Here is a 21,137-nt window from a genome sequence, read left to right on the forward strand (position 1 = left end):
TATATTGTAATTTTTTTAAGTCAATATCCATTTACTTTAGTGTCTTTTTTGTTGTTGTTGTTTCCACAGAAGAACTTTTAAGGAAAAAAGTCACAGAAGTTAAATAGTTTTCAAGTTATTTATTCTAAATGTTAATCCCCCCCCCCCCAAAAAAAAAAGTATTATCATATTTTGGCAATTATTAAAAATTGTATAACTGGGCTGTTTTTTAAAAAAGTGATGTAAAACAAATTTCCTTATTAGGTGTTTTGTTACCTGGAATTGCCTATTAACTGTTCTGTGTGTCCTACAATAATCCTCACAACACACTGGAGTGACTGCATCACGAGGAAAGTGCTATCTTACGTTCAGTTCAATGTTAATGCTAACCATGTTTCATACAGAATGACAATGCTTTACCCATTATTTAAGAATTGTTAAAACACTAGAGTATTTGATGACCCAAGACACTTCATACCCCAACCAATAATTAATAGGAATTAAGATAAGAACTTATAACTAGAAAATGAAAAGGCACCTTATTATAGAGGTTTTCAGAAATAATGTCCAAAAAACCAAACTACCTATGAGTTTTGCAGAATAAACTATATTGGTAAAGGTCTTATTTTAAATAAGTTTTACATCTAGGTCTCATTTAAAACACAAACAAATAACTGAAGAAGGCACACCTCCCTTCTAACACATCACCTTTACTTCTGCCCATATTTCATCCTCAGCATATTTTTCTCACAGAACTATCTGGTGGTCTAATTCTCAATGAAGCAGCTATTACTACAAAGAGTGCAGCAGTGGTTATATCAAGAAAATGTATATGGGTTGACAAAACAGTTTAATATATATTTAATTAAAAACCATCCATGTTTGACAATTCAAACACTACTTGAAAGATCTAAAACTTGTAAGAACTACCACTGTATTCACAGCTTAATTGTGCTTGATATGAAACAATGGATAGAAACAATGGGAATAAGAACAGCAAAGTCAGTTTTTCCCCCTGGAAATTTGTTTTTCTGTTTTTTTTTAATCTATAGCATAAATATTCTTAAAGCTCTATATGAAATATTTTGTTACCAAAGGCCTTAAAAGGTCAAAACAGAATTCTTTCATGCCTCTGTACTACAGCTCATTCACTTTAGTCACATTCATTATGAAGATTTTGCTAAAAATACTCCTATAACAGCTTATCTTATCTATATATATAAAACCCTAATATGCAAATAGACTAAACGGCAGAACAACCAAACAACCAGTTGCTGTGATGTGCACTGACCACCAGGGGGCATGTGCGAGGAACATGGTGGGCATCGGCCGTCGTGGGATGGTGGAGCAGGTGAGCGGGGGTGCCAGACCAAGGTGGGGCGCCAGTCACTGTCATCGGGGCAAGCCTCTGGTGGTTACTGAAAATTCTTTGCTCCCATGTGCTGCGGTCCTGCCCGGCAGTCACACCTCCCACCGGCACTGGCCCCGCTCACACCCACTGCCGGTGCTAGAGCCACCGCTCGCACCCACTGCTGGCACCCAGCGCCGGTCTCGATCGCTCAGCAACGTCCTCGATCGCTCAGCGACGTCAGCGGATGCAGGTGGTAGCTGCTGGCCCCAATCGCCATTGAGGGCTTCTCCACTTCCCCCTGCTCCTGAGGGGCGATCAGGGCAGCAGCCACCACTTGCACCAGCTTACAGTGCCGGTCCTGCTCGCACCCACTGCTGGCGCTGGCCCCAATGGCTCCGCACCATCAGCGGGTGCGAGCAGGGTGAGTGCTGTTAGCAGCGGTGGCAGGAGAGGGGCTGACGGCAGACAGGGGACCGGGGGCAGTGACTGGAGGGGCTGGGCGGGGGCGCAGAGGATGGGCTGAGACCCGCCCCTGTGCCCACCGCAGCCTGGTGGCCCACAGTTCCTTTCAAGGTGCATAAATTCAGGCACTGGGCCTCTAAGTCTATACCAGTAAAAGGGTAATATGCTAATTAGGGCAGATGTCTTCTGGACAACCTTCCAGACAAAACCGCAGTAGCTGTGAGGGCCAAGGCACGGCTGCGAAGGGCCCAGGCTCAGGCCGGCAGAGCAGCAGCAGCAGGTAATTAGGGCAATGCTTTCCCCGGATCCCCCAGGTTGCCTCCTGCAGAGGTAGGCCAGACTGCGGCTTAGGCCAGGGGCCGAGGCAGAGCTGGTTAGGGGCGATGAGGCCGGCAGGGGGGCAAGTAGGGGCGATGAGGCTGGCAGGCAGAGGCAGTTAGGGGCAATCAGGCAGGCAGGCAGAGGGGTTAGGGGTGATCAGGCAGGCACGAGAGCAGTTAGGAGCCAGCAGTCCCGGATTGCAAGAGGGATCCTAGATTGGAGAGGATGCAGGCTGGGCTGAGGGACCCCCCCCCCCCCACATGCACTAATTTTATGCACCAGACCTCTAGTATATATATAAAAGCCTAATATGCAAAGTGTCCCCTTGGGAGTTCGACCGACTGGGAGTTCCATCGCTTGCCATGACATGCGTGGACCACCAGGGGGCAGCGCAGAATGGAGGAAGGCCCCAGCCAGCGGCTGGCAGCTATTAGGGACCCTACCCAGGCACGAATTTCATGCAGTGGGCTTCTAGTAAACATATAAATGAAGAATACACTAGAAACTCATTATAAACCTGTCTGTCTCAGTGTAAAACTTGGTAGTTGTATATATAAAAGGATACTATCCAGTCTCTAAATTTCACTTTCCAGACATATTTAGCTGGCATAGTGTCTTATATTTTTTAAAACGTAAATGCTTTTAGGAGGGATAAGGACTTTAATCCATCACTCCTGGTTATTACATTTCCAGTATGACTCATTTATGTTTTCTAAGATTGATTCTGAGCTTGCAGTTTATATAAAAAATCCCAAAGGCTCACTAAAATATGAAGTTGCATGTGACTGAAGGTAAGACCCTATATTAACTGTTGGCCAGGGTATAGGCAAATGTCATGAACTGATGGCACAGAGTTAAACAAATTTCTGTAGGGCAGTTTGGCAACATGAATGGAATTTAACTTGCCGCAGCTATCTCATTCTAAACAGATAATTGAAGAAGAACAAAAAGATGAATAAGATTGTTCATTACACTGCTTATAATTATCAAAAGTAGAAACAACTTAAATATCTATTAAGAGAGGAATGATTAATCTAAGTATGTCACCTTTAGCCAATGAATTAGTATTCAGGGGTTGTTGATAATTATTATATATACACGGGGTGGGCAAAACTAGGTTTACAGTTGTGACTATGCAAAACATAGTTTACTCTTATATTATTTGGTATTATATTATTTGCATTACAACTGTAAACCTACTTTTGCCCACCTCTGTTTGTGTGCATGGCATGTATATTACATTTATATTTCATCAACTGAGATGGGGAAAACTGGGTAGAGCAGATTTATTATGGACTATCAGGAGTATAGTTGCAGATATCCAAGTTTGAGACCTCAATTAATATCCCAGGAGGGATGTTGAATAGGTAGTAGAATGCAGTCTGGAGTGGAGGGCAGAGACCTAGGCCACAGATAAAACCGAAGAGTCATCAGCACCAAGTCCTAATAGTATGCACACCTACGCAGAGTTCTGGAAGGATATTTACCAAAATATGATGGTGCTGGTCTATTGGTGATTCTGTTTCAGTAAATTTTGCATCTTTCTTTAAGCATTTCTTTACTATATATGAATTTCTGTAATGAATATGTCTGTTTATCAACATAAAAAAAAAATTTTACAGAAAAGAAAACTAAAGGAAGTTTGTTCTTCTTAGAGTCTTTCTTTTCTTTTGGAGTTCCTTAGAAACTTGTCTGATATCCCACTGTTTATCCCAACTCCTTGATAACTAGCTTGACACTCAATTTCCTCATTCCTAAAATTAGGGAGGTGAACCATACCAGCAGATCTCCACACTGAGTTTATACCAGAATCTAACAGGGTGCTTAAAAAAAAATAGATACCGGGTTCCAGCCAAACCGACCAATGATCTGTATTTTAACATCAGAAAATATACAAATGGAAACTAATGAAACTCATTTAACCTAAAAATGTATTCCATACCTTTGAGGTTCGAAAGTATAATAGTTTATGCCAGTTAAAAATAATTCTTATAGCAGACTTTACAAACTGAATAATGTATTAAACAGAATCCCAGAAATTAAATTTGTTCTAGATTAAATGTTCCACATTCAGATGATATAAAATGATTCATTTTCTTACTCTGATTAAAAAAAACATATTTAAGTGTGTGCGTTCAAAGAAATGAAAATGATTCATACCAAAACATTGCTTTTCTCTTTGTTATTTAAAGTGGCTCCAGGAGGAAAATAGGCAGTAGAACTTGTTGTTATATCCAAACTTGTACAAAGGTTGGCCTGAGTGGCACAGTCCATCCATCCTACATTAACAAGACCATCCTAAAATAGAAAGAAACAACAATGTAAACATAGGTCCTGTTGCAAGTGGAAGACCAAGTTTCCCCCCAAAGGAAGCTTCAACAACAAAGTATCAAAAACAAAGACTACTCCCCAACCATTATATGATGAGAGCTAACTAAATAACAAAAATAACAAAACAATAAAGTTTGGAAATGACAAAAACACTAATATATAACTCTTTGGTTAAAAAGGACTTCATAATTAAATTAAAGAATACTTAGCAGTGAATGACAATGAAAGCACCACATGCCAAAATTTACTGAACACAGTTCATTATTAGAAACCTACAACTATGACTACATTTATCAGAAAATAAGAAAGATTACAAATAAGTGAGTTAAATGTTCAAAAAACTACCAAAGACAATATCTGAAATCTTTTTTTAAATGTGTGTATGTGTGTGGTGTTTTTTTGTGTGTTTTTTTTAAACATGGTTATATGCTAGTAGTCTTACAAAATAATTGATGCTTACCAACATGCCACTAAGCCTGAGACGTGTCTGTGAAGTCAAACAATCTGGAAGGAAAAAAATAGCAAGCAATTTCAGTTCTACTGAGTGTATACTTTCATTTGCCTTTTCACGAAGCTATCATGCTGATTCTAAGACAATCATTTGAGCTCTACTGGTAAATACTGAAATCTTTATTTACTAGGTAACTACTGTGGTCAAAGTCTCATTCTCCACACACAACACATTAACTCTCTCACTCACTCACTAATTCTTTTATTCCTTCCCCTTAGAATCCCAGGATTTCCAGCTAAAGAGAAAACAAGTAATTTTCTCTCAAGCATTCCTTCAGGATCTTACTCTCAAATTTCTCTGATCAATAATCCCCTTTACCTAAGATATCTCACAATTTTGGAGAAATAACATGTAATGAATTTTTTTTGATAAAAATATGCAAAAGATCCTTAAAATAAGATAAAATAGCCTCTTCATTATTTTTATAAAAGTTCTATAAATATGAATACTAACACTAAATGAGATAACTTTGAAGAAAGGGAGCTGTAGCATCACAGAGCCTAGAGAGGTATGTAAAATCTCTAGTTTCAAAAGTTTTTTCATGTGTAAATGGACAAAAATTTGTGCATTAGGCCAAAATGAATAAACTCCTCAAGGATAGATTAAATTTAAAGGTGATTTTATTTTCAAGGCAATATCTCCTCAACATGGCAGCATAAAGGCTGTGAGGTGAAGTTTCAGAAAAAGATTCATGTTGGGATTAAACATATGAAAAGATATTAATGAATTAGAATATTTTTTTCTTTTAAAATATTTTTATTGATTCCAGAGAGAAAGGGAGAGGGAGAAAGAGATAGAAACATCAATGATGAGAGATTGATTGGCTGCCTCCTGCATACCCCCTACTGGGGATCAAGCCAGCAACCTGGGCATGTGCCCTGACCCGGAATTGAACTGTGACCTCCTGGTTCATAAGTCGATGCTCCCACTGAGCCATGCCAGCTAGGCTGAATTAGAATATTCTGTAATACTGGGACCAATTTGTAACCAATCACATTGCTTAAATACAGTTTATAGTTCGTGGTTTGACAGGTAGGGTATTTTCAACTTAACCTACTGAGGGAAAGGTTCCTAGAAATAGAAAGTTGTCATCTTCAAATATATAATGTTTTGCCGAACCGGTTTGGCTCAGTGGGTGGAGCGTCGGCCTGCGAACTCAAGGGTCCCAGGTTCGATTCCGGTCAAGGGCATGTACCTTGGTTGCGGGCACATCCCCCCTGGGAGGCATGCAGAAGGCAGCTGATCGATGTTTCTCTCTCATCGATGTTTCTAGCTCTCTATCCCTCTCCCTTCTTCTCTGTAAAAAATCAATAAAATATATTTAAAAAATATATATATAATGTTTTGAGGTAAACATGTATACATATTTATATGCATAAGTATGAGGCAATGCCAATAACTCCAAAAATTATTTTGGGAGGACTGTATCTGTAAATGACTGCTTTTGCAAACCGATAAATATGTACATCTGTGACTATCTGAACATACCATTTACTGTGAATATAATTAGGCTGAAAAACTTGCCCATTGAACAGAAACCATAAACGATACTTTAAAAAATTAATAATTTTAAAATCTCCTATGTGAAAAATAATAGAAAGAAAAATATTTATTAAGTAAAAAGTTATAACCTTGTATATAAATTGTAGTTTGGAGTACTGAACAATCAATTATATTAGCATACTCAAGATGGTCACCTAGTCTAAGGATACATACTTCCAGTTATAAGATTAGCAAGTCCTTAGCCAGTGGATAGAGCGTCCGCCTGCGGACTGAAGGGTCCCAGGTTCGATTCCGGTCAAGGCCATGTACCTGGGTTGCGGGCACATCCCCAGTGGGAGATGTGCAGGAGGCAGCTGATCGATGTTTCTCTCTCATCGATGTTTCTGACTCTCTCTCTCTCTCCCTTCCTCTCTGTAAAAAATCAATAAAATATATTAAAAAAAAAAAAAAAGATTAGCAAGTCCTGGGGATCTAATGTACAACATATAGTGATTATAGCTAATAATAGTATATTATATGCTTAAAAGTTGCTAAGAGAGTACATCTTAAATGTTCTCACTACAAAAAAGAAATGGCAATTATTTGACAGGATGGAGATGGTAGCTAATGCTATGGTGGTAATCATTTTGGAAGAGTATCAAATCAACATGTTGACCCCTTCAAGTTACACAATGCTATTTAGTTATATCTTAATAAAGCTGAAAAAGGAAAAAAGATTGTCATTTAAAAATTGTATGTCATGGTCTCTTCATAACAAAATAATGAATAAATTACCTCCTCCTTCGGAACAGAATGTTATCAGCCAGCCAATACCAGAGGCAAAAGCAGTTTGTATTGCGTTAACAAAATTTCCTTAAAAGAAAATAAAGCAAATTTCTGATCACTTGTTACTTGATAATGAAAACAGTTTTCTAAATTTTTTTTTTCTCTCTCCTAATTTCACCCTCTTCCAATCCACTCTGAGTAGTCAGGAATTTCTAAAAATCCTTTTGAGTATGTAAAATTCATTCACCAGCTCTCCATTTTTTTTTCCCCATCACATAAAATCTAAATTCATTATTTCATTAGGAAACTCAAATTGGTAAGATCTACCCTTGCAGCCAGCCATATTTCTCCCCAAGCCACTACTGCATTACACATCCTTCTGTTAGAGTCATGAAATACTGCCAGTTCCCCAAATACACAATGAGCCTTTAAGGCTTCCTCTTCATTTTCATGACAGATTGGGTCTGACCTCATTCCAGAAGTATTTACTAACCTTTCCCATTCCCTACCTGAGCTTCCTTATCCTTCATGCTTCCATAAGCTTACCTTTACCATAATAGTTACTATGCTGAATTTTAATGGTTTACTAGTGTCTCTTGCTAAAATAAGAAATGTACAAGCAGCAGCCTTGAAGGCAGGGGCTATTTATTTTATTACTACAGCCCTAGTATTGAACATAGTTTCAGAGACAATAAATGGTATTCAATGAATACCCTTTAGATGTGAACCATCATTTCATGGGTAATACAGAGTAGTTAAAATAGCCCATCTAAAGACATTGAAGAATTAAAAGCCTAATATCAGAAGAGTTTTTAAACTTTAAAATTAAACTGGATAGGCATGAATTTACTGCCAGATATAGTATACTTATGAAAGCAATAAAACACTTGGTTTGCTAAATATTTAGTTGCACTTTGAAATTTGCCTTTTCCTCTAGTCCCACCTCATATCTATTTCCCATATTTTAATTGTTTTATTTCTGTACACATATAATTCATTTGTTAAATGCCTACTATTTAGTAGTGGTCAGAACAAAAGACACAATTCCCTTCGAAAAGCATCAAAAAAGTATTTTAAAATTTCAATATGATGACCAAAATATTAATACTGCCACTAAAAATCAAAATATAAATTTCAAAGGAGCCTTAAAAATCAAGCAAATTAAGAAAATAAAATTACCTGCCCACAGTTCTGTCACTGAGCTTCTGACATGCTGCATGGCGAAGCTCACCAAACTGTCCTTTGATCTGTCACCATGGTATTTCACTGCAGCCTATTGGTTTTTTAATAAAAAGGGAAACATATTTTACTTTTTCTTTTAAAAACACCACTAAAAATAATACTTTTGATTCTACATTATTTTGAAAAATACAGTAAGATCTGCCCCTTAAATGTACAATGTATTTCCAAATAATATACTGAAAATCTTGATTGTATAGATTTCAAGGAAGACATTTTAATAATACTATTCATAATTTTTGTTTCAGTTTTATCACTTAAAACTGGGAAAAAAGGGACATCAAAATTTTATCTTCAATGAGACAATACCTGAAAATACTTTGTAAACTATAAAGTAGAATATGCGCATATTGGTTATACTATGTTCTTTAAGATAGAAACAAACTGGCAATCATTTAATTTTGAAAGTCATCATTTGACCACTGAATGATGTGGGTTGAACTGCACGGGTCCACTTACACTTGGAATTTTTCAATTGGTCCACTTAGTTTTTAACTGTCTGCAGTTCAGAGTCCAGAGTGCTAACCATTACACAATGGAACCAACTTGTCTGCAGTTCAAACTCCTGTGAAGGGTCAATTGGAGATTGGGAATCCGTGCATGCAATGAGCGCTCACTTGAGTTACACACATTTTAAAAAAAAATTTTTTTTTTTTATTGGTATCAGAGAGGAAGGGAGAGGGAGAGAGAAACATCAATGATGAGAATCATTGACCAGCTGCCTCCTGCACATCTACTGGGGATGGGCATGTGCCCTAACCAGGATCAAACCATGACCTCTAGTTCATAGGTCGGCACTCAACCACTGAGCCACAGCGGCAGGGCTATGCATTTTTCTATAGGTGCCACTAACCTCTATGTTATTATTCCAAGGTGAACTGTAAAGGCATCTAAAAGTATTCGTAATACTAAAAATGTTTATTATGACTAGAGATGAGTTAGTACCTAAAGTAAAACGTAAATACCAAAGCATTCTACTAATTCTCATCTTGTGTTTTCTCTAGTATTTTCTTTATCATAAAGTTCCCCAAATTTAAAAACTGCTAACTTTATCCCTTACCATTCCAGACCTAAATATGAAGAGGCTGGGATAACTGTTCACTCCTTTCATTCGGCAAAGCATTCTATCATCGCCACAGTTAACGGCTCCAATTCGAAGTAATCCATCCACTTCTTTAGCAAAGTCTCTCCACTATGAGAAAAAAGGAAACATAAGTATTTCTCTGAACACTTCCCTTGAACATTCTTCAAGCTATACATACTTAAAGACTATTTTTAGCAAATAAAACCATAAATATGTGAAAATACATAATTATTACTGATAGCTATAATTGCTGTTAATAGGAAAATCCCAATATATTAAAAAACTCAAATAACAGATAAATTAGTAATAATAAAACTTTAATAATCAGGATGTAAAAAATACGTACTGTGGGAGCTAAATCATGACAGTGTGAACATCCTGCAGAGTAAAAGTTCACAAACCACAGTTCTCCAGAATTAACAGCAGCATCTAAAAGTACATGAAACCAAAACAACTTAGAACTATTTGCTGAGGTTTGTGCATAGTTTGGTTAAAAAATTTTTGTTGTGATCAGAAAGAAAAAAAGTCATACACCTTTCATACTGCCTTTATCAATAATTTTCTGTACAAAATTTTCTATAAAAAAATGTACTTCAGCTGTCAAATAATACCTTTTTAAAGAAACTCTTCGAAGCCCATACTTGTACAAGCAGCAGCTTTGAACTGCTTAATACCATCTCACCATGAAGCTGTAAAAAGAAAGGCAGCAACAGCCAAAGCTCATGGAAGAGTTTGTGTGGATGAGAGAAATGAAGAAGAAAAACAGTAAGAGACTGAACTGAGATTTAAGTTCTTCTACTATCTGCAGCGTAAGTTAAACATGGAGTCAATCAATTCTGACAGTTATTTCAAATTCTGAAAGAATGAAATAAGAGGCCTATACAATGTAATAAGGACTCTGGGATTCAATTTAATCTTTGCCTTAAGACATTTCCCTTGGAAAACTGCATTATTTGAAAAGTATCAAGATTTTTAACAATTCAAAACATAAATACCTATAAGATTTTTAACAATTCAAAACAGAAATACCTATTTTGTAAAATAATAGAACTGAACACCACATAATGTCTAGCCAACAATACATTATACATTATAATCTACTAGAGGCCCATTGTACAAAATTTGTCCACTTAGGCGGGGGGGGGGGGGGGGGGGGGGGGGCCCTCAGCCTGGCCTGCTCCCTCTCGCAGTCCAGGAGCTCTCGGGGGATGTCTGATGGGTGTGGTTCTCAACCTTCCTAATGCCGTGACCCTTTAATACAGTTCCTCATGTTGTGGTGACCCCCAACCATAAAATTATTTTCGTTGCTACTTCATAACTGTAATTTTGCTACTGTTATGAATCGTAATGTAAATATCTGATATGCAGGATGTATTTTCAGGGGTCACGACCCACAGGTTGAGAACCGCTGGCTTAGGGCCTAAGCCACAGGGAGCAGGCCTTAGCCATCAGTCGGTCATCCTTAGCGCTGCCCAGAGAAGGAGAGGCTCCCGCCACCGCTGCTGCGCTTGCCAGCCGTGAGCCCAGCTTCTGGCTGAACAGCACTCCCCGTGGGAGCACACTGACCACCAGGGGGCAGCTCCTACATTGAGTGTCTGCCCCCTGGTGGTCAGTGTGCGTCATAGCGACTGGCTGTTCCACCCTCAGGCCAAAACCAGCTCTCTGACATCTCCTGAGGGGTCCCAGATTGCAAGAGGGCACAGGCCAGGCCGAGGGACCCCACTCAGGCATGATCGGCGTTGGGGTGGGATGCGGGCGGTTGGCCAGCAGGAGGGACTGTGGGAGGGCTTCAGGGCTTGTCCGGCCCATCTTGCTCAGTCCTGATCAGCCGGACCCCAGCAGCAAGCTAACCTACCGGTCGGAGCATCTGCTCCCTGGTGGTTAGTGCACGTCATAGCAAAGAGTTGGGCAGCCTTAGCGTATTATTAGCATATTACGCTTTGATTGGTTGAACGGTCAACTGGATGACTGGACACTTAGCATATTAGGCTTTTATTATAAAGGACTAGTGGCCCGTTGCACGAAGATTCACACAATAGGCCTTCCTTCCCCTGGCTGCTGGCACGGGTTTTCCTCCAGCACCCGGGACCCAGGCCTTTGGTCCAGCCGCAGCAGCGAGGCTTGGCTTCTCCACTCTGGCTGCTCCCAGCCCCTCCTTCTCTTTATTTTTCCAGCTCCTCGAGTGGAGCCCAGGCCCCCAGCCCCTCCTTGAGCAGAGCCCAGGGCAGGCTGGAAGCCTGGGTTGTCCCCGGCGACCCAGACCCCCAGCTACTCCTTGAGCGGAGTCCAGGGCTGGCAGGAAGCTTGGCTTCCTCTGTTGCTGGGAGCAACCCAAGCCTCCTGCTCGCTCCAGCTCCATGGCCACCGCCGTCTTCAGTCTTCGCTCAGTGCCTGTGTATGCAAATTAACCGCCATGTTTGTTGGGTTAATTTGCATAGTTGCTCTGATTGGCTGGTGGCCATAGCGGAGTGACACCAATTTGCATGTTTCTCTTTTATTAGTGTAGATAAAATAATCTTATATAAGTCAACAAAATTTATTCATTTAAAAATTTTAACAATGTAACATTTAAGATAAAAAGGTGAAGACAATTTGCTTTTGGCTAAAGTTTCCATATAATTTCACATCAAAATCAGTGAATTTTTAAATAAAGTTTCTTAATTATAGGAAGTATAGTAAGACATGAAAACATACATACTATTCTAAGTATGTGTAACTGATTCAGGTTAATTAGTAACATGTGTAAGACTCAGTATTCACCTACATTTCAATTACAAAACACACAAGCCTATGGGAAGAACAGTTAACCCATACATTATAGACAAGGTGTATAATTTAGAATTTTATCAGCTGTTCTTTGACCTTTTGCATGATTTGTATTATACTGCATATAACATTTTGTTTTAGGCTTTTTTTCACTTACCATAATCTGAAACGTTGTAAAAATATTTTAATAATGTGGAAAATAATGATGTAGAAAAAAGAATGATCTTGGTTCATTATAATTTCAAATGTGCCAATCAGACACAAACACACATGCATAGATGTTGAGGATATTGCTTAGTACCCCTTCCAAGATTTCAATTCATGTGATGCTGTAAAATGTGAGGAATAATTGTAGCTACTGCACAGGGAAGTCATTAAAGTTCATTAAGACAATGGAAGGAAAGTTGATGATAACTGTATACCCATAAACTTACCAAATTCTCTTCTATCCAATGTTATGATTTCAGGATCATCATCATAAATACCTAATTTTAAAAGTCCATAAAAATTATAAAATTAAAACTTCATCATAAAAGTAAATTGCCACATTTAAAATAGGTTATTTACTCTTGTTTTAATCATCAAAATCAGATCACTAAACCTCGAAGTTGAAAAATATGCGACAAACTAAGAGGGAGACCTAGAGTACACAAAACCGCTGCTGGTACCTTTAAAGAATGATCGAGATACTAGTTTCTGATATGGATTGTCATAGGTGTGTGTGTTTGTGGGATTCCCAATATTCACAAAATTTTATCTTCAAAAAAATTCCTACTATGTTTTTTTAAACTTTTTCTTTTGAAATAGTTGTACAGACTCTCATTTACCTTTTCCCCAAGCTTCCCCTAGGTCTGTGGTCGGCAAACTGTGGCTCGCGAGCCACATGCGGCTCTTTGGCCCCTTGAGTGTGGCTCTTCCTAAGCCTTAGGAGTACCCTAGTTAAGTTAATAACAATGTACCTACCTATATAGTTTAAGTTTAAAAAATTTGGCTCTCAAAAGAAATTTCAATTGTTGTATTTGGCTCTGTTGACTAATGAGTTTGCCAACCACTGCCCTAGGTGATATGTTACATAGTTTTAGAACAATATCCAAACCAGGAAATTAGCACTGGTACATTACTGTTAACTAGACTACAGACCTCATTTATTTTTTAATCATGTTTTTAATAAGTGGCATCATTTAAAATTATATTCTATGGCTTAAAGTTTTATAATTAAAATACAGAGGTAGAGACAAACTTATTAAGTAAATATAAATTTTATTTACCATAATAATTAAAACCAATGTGAAAATTTCTCATTACTATTATGAAACATCCAAATAATATTAGTGATGAATATAGACCAAGGTTCAGCAAACTTTTTCTCTAGAGACCAGTTAGTAACTATTTCAGGCTTTGTGGGAAATATAATTTCTGTCACAACTACTCAAGTGTGAAAGCAGCCATAGACAATATGTAAATAAATGAACATAACTGTTTGGGCATAACTCAGAAAATTGCAGTTTGGCTCCAGACCACCACAATGAAGGTAGGATCAAAGGTAGTTGTAATCTTTTTGCTGGTGGAGGGTCTTGCTTTCAATTTGTAAAAAATGCAAGACCTGTGAATCCCAATGAGATGAGGTATGCCTGTATCCAATAAAACTTTACAAAAATAGGTGGCAGGCTAGATTTAGACTGTGAAATGTGAATTGCTAACACCTGAAATAGCTATCATGCTGTAGTGAATATACCTGAAAATAATACTTAGAAAAGACACTTAAGAAACATATATAATAGCTATAAATTGAAAATATTTTAGTTGAATATAAAGGCATACTTCAATTCTTAGCCTACATTTGAGGTTAATTAATGATCTAAGACAGTGGTTCTCAACCTTCTGGCCCTTTATATAAAGTTCCTCATGTTATGACCCAACCATAAAATTATTTTCGTTGCTACTTCATAACTGTAATGTTGCTACTGTTATGAATCGTAATGTAAATATCTGATATGCAGGATGGTCTTAGGCGACCCCTGTGAAAGGGTCGTTCAACCACCAAAGGGGTCGTGACCCACAGGTTGAGAACCGCTGATCTAAGAGAAACATTAGGTACTTGAATGCTCCCTCTTGCTGTGATACCTGCTTACTCTCCCTTTCCCTTGATTTTTAAAAAATACATATTTTTATTGAGCCCACAACCAGGCATGTGCTATGTATGACCAGGAATCAAACTGTGACCCCCTGGTTCATAGGTCGACACTCAACCACTGGGCCATGCCAGCTGCGCTTTCCCTTGATTTTTTAAACTTGTTTACCATCTCTGCTCTTACCTTATTTCTTATTCCTATCAACACTGTAAACAATTATTAAAGATGGCATTTCTACTGAAGTGACCACTATTAAACTTAAAAGAAACTATCTTTTCTTGGAAAATATGATGCTGTAAAAATCTTGAAAAGCTTCAATATTTAACTTCTAATGTAAGTATTTTTAAATTAAACAGCAAACCTTATTTTACAAGCATTTAACAAGATTATGACCCAAATACCTTCATATCTGTTCAGATAATAGCTACCACCTGATTTTCCTTTTGAATAACACTCTTATGTTACATTAAAAAGAGTCAAGGTGAAACGTATTAACTACATAAGCTAAGTGGTGAAACAAAATTAATTTTCTGAATTTATCCAAATAAAAAACAATCATTTCATAAGGTATATCATATTATCTTACCAAAATCATAACGATAATAATTCCAGCTTTCATACTGGCCTCCTTCTTGATTATCTGCAAGTCCCTTTTCTCCGTATTTGTCATACTTTTTTCGAAGATCTTCATCTTTGAGTACTTCATATGCTCTATTTATTTTTAAAAAATCACTATGTGCATTTGGGTTATTCTATTAAAAAACATTAGATACAACATTTATTTCAGATACATAATCAAGTATCTTCAGAAACTGTATTTTGATTTAATTTAATCCTGAGATTTTGGGGAGAATAGATATCCAAGTTAGGAGCAGTAGTACAATATGAAGTGGGTTATCATGCGTTGAAATAAAAAAGGATTTTTAAAGAACGGCAATCTTAAAAAAATGAGAACTGATGCCTCAAAAGTCTGATTGATAGATGTGTTTATACAATGTAAGTCATTCCTTCTAAGAAATGCAACTGAGAAAAGGCCAACTTATGAACCCTTGAAAAGCCTTTGTTTTTGTTAAGCATTATCTGTTGCCCCTAAAACAATTACAAAGAAATTTGTAGGTTACTTTGCTATTTGAGGCAAAACTAATATATTAACTACATAAAAAGTATGTGCCCCAATCCATCAGATAATTACTAGTAAGTAAAAACTAATATCAGAGTAACAACTTAAAACTGGATTGGAAATAGTCCTAATTTGTTACTGGTTCAACTGGTTTTTGAAGAATGCTTTCATCCAAATAATACTTAGTTGTAGGTCCACCATTTTTCATATGGAAACAAAATAAATCGAATTCTGAAATTTCAAAGAAAAATAAAAATCCTATAAATAGAATACAGCCCAGCCAGTGTGGCTCAGTGGATTTTTTAAAAAAATGTATTTTACAGAGAGGAAGGGAGAGGGATAGAAAGTTAGAAACATCGATGAGAGAGAAACATCGATCAGCTGCCTCCTGCACACCCCCTACTGGGGATGTGCCCGCAACTACGGTACATGCCCTTGACTGGAACCGAACCTGGGACCCTTGAGTCCGCAGGCCGACGCTCTAGCCACTGAGCCAACCGGTCAGGGCAGCTCCGTGGACTTAGCATTAGCCTGCGCTCCGGGAAGTCACGTTTGACTCCCTGTCAGGGCACACGCCAGGATTGGCTTTCAGACTGATCCCCAGGTGGGGTGTACAGGAAGCAGCTGATAGATGTTTCTTTCCCTCTCCCTTTGTCTCTATCTAAAAATCAATAAAAATATGTTAAAACAGCAGAATATAGATTCTGGGGAAAGATTACCAAGTAATGAGAGTTTTAGAAAAATACTGATTCTAGTGCTCAGCTTAATGCAATCAAAATAAAATAATCTTTTAAAAAATTCTATCTAGAAAGTAGAAAATTAGAACCTATCTTTCTCCTTGATGATCAAATCTCAATAAAAAATTAATTAGGTGAATTATAAACATATCGAAAGAATTAAAATTAATTCAGTTTTGAAAGATTACATTATGGGACACATAATCAAATATTTATGATTAGAATTAACTAGATTTGGCTGTTCTCAAGTTTTACTTAAAATACTTTCTGACTCTGGTCTTAAACTTGTGCATGGGAGAAAATAGTGAAATAGTAATAGCATGCTATTAATAGCATGCCATTTTTACCAAGACATACTCTCTAACTTCTAAGAAAATAATTTTTTTTACTGCTTTCAAATACTTGATCTTAACCTACTTTACTAAGAAAACTACTTCACAGACATTGCCTGCTTTGGGATTAACATCTGTAGAAGAACTGCTGGAAACTTAGTTTTCAAATTAAGAGGTAATTGCAGTTTTGGTACTGACATGTCTTTATACTGTTCTAAACAGACACTTTTGCTTATTATGTTTTTAATACTTAAGTTGAATTACAATTTTTGACATGTGAATGTTCTTAAGCATTTTGAGCACATATTCTTTAAACTAATTTAAGTAGATACTCAAAGTTATTAACATGCACTAATGAGATATGTTTAAAAAGAAATTTTTACCTACCGGGTTTTTATCAGGATGAAGCTTCAATGCTAACTTCTTGAAAGCTTGTCTTATTTCTCTACTGCTTGCAGTTTTGGATACTCCAAGTAAACTGTAAAAATCCTGATCTGTGTCCACTACAACGGCCATAGACACTATTAGAAAGCAGAGAATGACCCTTTTCAAGTCTCTGACATAGTCATCTTTATTTAACCAGACTCCCATTCTTTTTCTTATACAAGCTCTGATTTAAGTGAACATTAATATACACCGCTGGTTCCGGGTGATGTAACATGCAAGGTTGAGAACTTCTGTCCACATTACTCCACGGGTGACTCAAAGATCACAAAATTGTCTCCCAAATGTTAATCTAAAGAGAGGAAACCAAGTAGTTAAAATACATTATAAACAAAACACCCCAAACCCAGCAATAATACTACTTATTAAATAACATGGTCAGCAATACAATCTCCATTAAATAGTGAATCAGAGTGAGTGCCGCGGGCTCTCTTATTTTGGGGCCCCTTTCGCTGCTTCCACATCCAGGTATGCAGATTTGTGAAGTCACCCAAGAGATGGCAGGTACACGGTGAAAGCTAGTGCGTGGTTGTGGCTAGCCAGAACATTTTATAAGCTCAGCAAATTGTTCTGTTCAGCAGCAGAAAACAAGGGGGTGGGGGGGAGGGAGGCGAGGGGACTGTTCCTTCCTTTTTCTCCCCTGCTCTAAGCATTGCCCTTTTGTAATACCACTTCCTTTTTGGCTACTGCTTCACCTCTTTAACGCTATCCAGTTTTCATTTTAATCAGATTTCACTTGTAGGGAATATCCTTTGGGGGGTGGGGACCAGAAAGGACAGGTACCTTCCAGGGGGTCTGTTTTGTTATACAACACTTCCAAAAATGGCAGCGAATTTTTATTGTTATAATAGACAACTTCCATAGTAGGCCGTCTTCTCCCGAGTTTTCTCAGAAGGTGCTTACATTACATAGAAGCAGAGACTATTTCATAAAAGTAGAAGAAGAATAACTACAAGCTAACAGTGTGACTTTATTGCAAAGCTTACGTTTGGTAGAAGCACAAATAGAAAAAGAAGGGAGTCAGTTACTTAGACATGCTCCCTGGTGTAGGGGGAAAATAAGGTCAGATCCCATTTACACTTGTACACGTTCCTCCCAAAGACCTCATCATGCTTAGAAAAAGCTAACCTTCCCACGCATCCTCGGGTTCTTTCTTCATTTAACCCTAAATGTCCATTTAAAACTGTGGTCCTGACCTGTGAATCACTTCTAACTCCTCCCTTTCATGCCACCAAAAAGCACCTTTGCAAAAGACAGCGATGTATGTGAACAAATACCCACACTAGACCACAACGATTAGGAAGAAACAGAGCATATTCTCAAACGCCGCTCGCGCGGCCCGAGCCCCGCAGGTCCCAGCAGGGGTGTGACGGCGGGCTCCGCGCGGGGCGGCGGCGCAGGTGGAGGCGGCAGGTAAGTGCACCCGGACCCTCCCGCAGCTGCCGCTCGGATGGCAGGCGAGGAGCGGGAGGTGGAGACAACGGTCCTCGGATGCTGGCTGGTGGGCGAGGTCTCGGGCCAGAACGGGCAGGAAGGAGCCCGAGTAGCCGAGCGAAAGGGAGGACCCGGAGCAAGAGGCGGGGAGCAAGGCGGTGTGTGTAATGGGGAGGAAGGAGCAAGCACACAGTGAACCGGCCGCCGAGCGACCAAGGCTCGAATCCAGGCGCACGGCCGTCCCGCCCTCCCTCCCAGCGGGCCCGCGCGCCGCCGGCTCCAGCCTGTGCCCACCTCGGGGCTGCGGGGTCGCCGCCACAGCTCCTCCCCACTCCGCCTCCCCCTCGGCTGATCCTACCGGCCGAGCGCCGCGGTGCGGGCGGGAGGGAAGCGCGCACTGTCGGGCCGCCGGGCCGCCGCGCTCGGGATGGGGAGGTTGAGCCGCCCGGGCAGCAGCGACAGCCACCTCCGGTCGGCTCCGCACGCCGGTCTCCAGCGCGAGCGGGGCGGGGCCTGGCGCGGGGCACTGTGGGAAAGGCGTGGACCGCTCGGCCTGGGCGGACCCGCACAGGCCTGGGGCGGCGGCGGCGGCGGCAGCGGCCGGGTAGCGAGGGCGGCGTATGTTTAGGTTGACGTGGCGGTCGGCGCGGAATCCGGCTCCGGTTCCAACCCGGAGCTGAGGGACACGCTCTAACCGCAAAGTCCACGCCTCTCCCCGCACTTCTGGGACCGGCGCTGCCGGGGGCCGGACGCAGGCCAGCGAAGCCCGCCCCTTCCGGCGCCCGTTGCTATGGTGACGGAGAAACCCAAAGGGCCCGCGGGGCTGGCGATTTTCCGGTGATCAAGTTCTTAAAGGGAAGGCAGGGCTACAGAGGATTGTTCTGGTTGGTGGGTGGGCGGAAGGGAAATTTTGCAAACAAAAGGGAAAGCTTGGACCCTGGCCGGGTTGCTCAGTTGGTTAGAGCGTTGCCCCTATACACCAAGGTTGAGGGTTCAATCCCTGGTCAGGGCACATGGGAGAATCAACCAATGAAAATCAACCAATGAATGCATAAGTAAGTGGAACAAACTGACATTTCTCTCTCCGTCCCCCCCCCCTCCTCCCCGCCCCTTCTTTTTCTCCCTTGAAAAAAAAGGAAAGCAGGGAGGGAATATATGTACATTAACACTCACACACATACACAGGTTCATATTTGCATATATAGGAAACTATGAGTTTACACCAAAACTTCCAGTTCCAATATAATGTCACAGAAGTCATTCCAGTTTTCTCCCTTCATGTGTAGCTCTTTTCCCTGACAACGAGAAATCTGGTTCCCATTATCTTTGCTTTCTATGTACTTAACTTTCAGTTCCCCCATATGTAACCAATCTCCCACCGCTGGTGCTAGCCCCTTTCCTGTGCAGCTGCCCTCTTCATCCTACATTTTAGATTGGGCTGCTCTTCACTCAGGTTCCAATCTATGTCAGGCTGCCTTCCCACAGGGACACCATGAAAAGGCTCCAACATGCAGTCACTCACTGCCCTCCCCCCCATCCCTTACCTCTGCCCAATGTGGGCACACTCCTCGCCTTGGTTGGACTCTGACACTGCCCACCCACCTAATGGCTTTTGGTTTGAATTATTCAGGATGAGGGAGGGTTATGATTATTTTTAAACTAGAGGCTCAGTGCACGAAATTCGTTCATGGTAGGGTTCCTAGGCCGGGTTGGAGATCAGGGCCTTCCTTTGTTCCACGCCGCCCCCTGGTGGTCAGCGCCCGTCATTGCTAGCGATCGAACTCCGGGTCTCCTGGTTGTACTCCTGATGGGACACTTTGCATATTAGCCTTTTATATATATAGGTTCCTATTTAAGCTACTGTGGGAGGGCAGTAGCAAATATCAGAAAACTGGCTATTAGACCATTGTAATGGACCAGGTGATAGATGATGAGCTTGGACTAGGGTGGCGTTAGTTCATGTACAGAGAAATGAAGAGAACAAATAGGAGGTACTATGTATAGGATTTGGTGAGGAATTGGTCATCCTGGGGAACAGAAAGATATTTGAAAGCACATTCCTACTTCAGATACTTGACATCAGGAATGTCCACTTGGTTCAGGCAAATCAAACCCTTGCCAGCCTCAGTATAATAATTCAAAACTTGATACACTGCATGAAATATGTTACAACAAAGGGACTTCTTTGTTTCATTTTTAGTTCCAGCTGGAGAATTGCTACTCATCTTTCCAGACCCAGTTCATGTTTTTTCTGAAAATGATTTTCTGTAAGCCATTCAAAGAGATTTGATCACACCATTTTCTATTATCACATTTATCATACCATAATATAATTACATTTCATTGGTTTGTCTACTATAATGAATTCTTTGAGATTAGGAATAATTTTTTTTTTTTTTTTTTTTTTTGCTTTGCAATACTCTAAATATTGGGTGCATTAAAGATCTGCTTCAAAGTATAATGATACAATGAGACCTTATTTTCTGTTATTATAATTTGGGCCATTTCAAACAAACACATTCCTCTGAAGACTTCTGGTCAATATGGTGATGTAGGTAAATGTGGTACTCGCCTCCTCCCACAATCACATCAAAATTAAAACTAAACTACAGAACAACCATCATTC

The 21,137-nt window shown here is 39.8% G+C and overlaps 1 protein-coding gene across 5 annotated transcripts in view; it reads right to left on the minus strand.

Moving 5' to 3' along the window:
• Nucleotides 1-19,231, minus strand: part of DNAJC10 (DnaJ heat shock protein family (Hsp40) member C10) — a 39,406-nt gene extending 20,175 nt beyond the window's left edge. The window contains exons 1-10 of one of the 5 annotated variants that reach the window (XM_036319673.1): nt 18,870-19,230; nt 17,021-17,369; nt 15,031-15,196; nt 12,747-12,797; nt 9,893-9,975; nt 9,523-9,654; nt 8,403-8,496; nt 7,233-7,310; nt 4,905-4,948; nt 4,274-4,411 (exon numbers count right to left, since the gene is read on the minus strand). In XM_036319673.1, the coding sequence (XP_036175566.1) occupies nt 4,274-4,411; nt 4,905-4,948; nt 7,233-7,310; nt 8,403-8,496; nt 9,523-9,654; nt 9,893-9,975; nt 12,747-12,797; nt 15,031-15,196; nt 17,021-17,224 (990 nt within the window). In that variant the 5' untranslated portion in view covers nt 17,225-17,369; nt 18,870-19,230. Of the gene's footprint in view, nt 1-4,273; nt 4,412-4,904; nt 4,949-7,232; nt 7,311-8,402; nt 8,497-9,522; nt 9,655-9,892; nt 9,976-12,746; nt 12,798-15,030; nt 15,197-17,020; nt 17,370-18,319; nt 18,723-18,805 lie in introns of those variants that run through there. The other 4 variants (XM_036319669.1, XM_036319670.1, XM_036319671.1 and 1 more) reach the window with 4 other exon arrangements.
• Between the last annotated feature and the right edge of the window lie 1,906 nt (nt 19,232-21,137).

Source organism: Myotis myotis, unplaced genomic scaffold, assembly GCF_014108235.1.
Source record: "Myotis myotis isolate mMyoMyo1 unplaced genomic scaffold, mMyoMyo1.p scaffold_m19_p_8, whole genome shotgun sequence".
Taxonomy (NCBI): Eukaryota; Metazoa; Chordata; class Mammalia; order Chiroptera; family Vespertilionidae; genus Myotis; species Myotis myotis.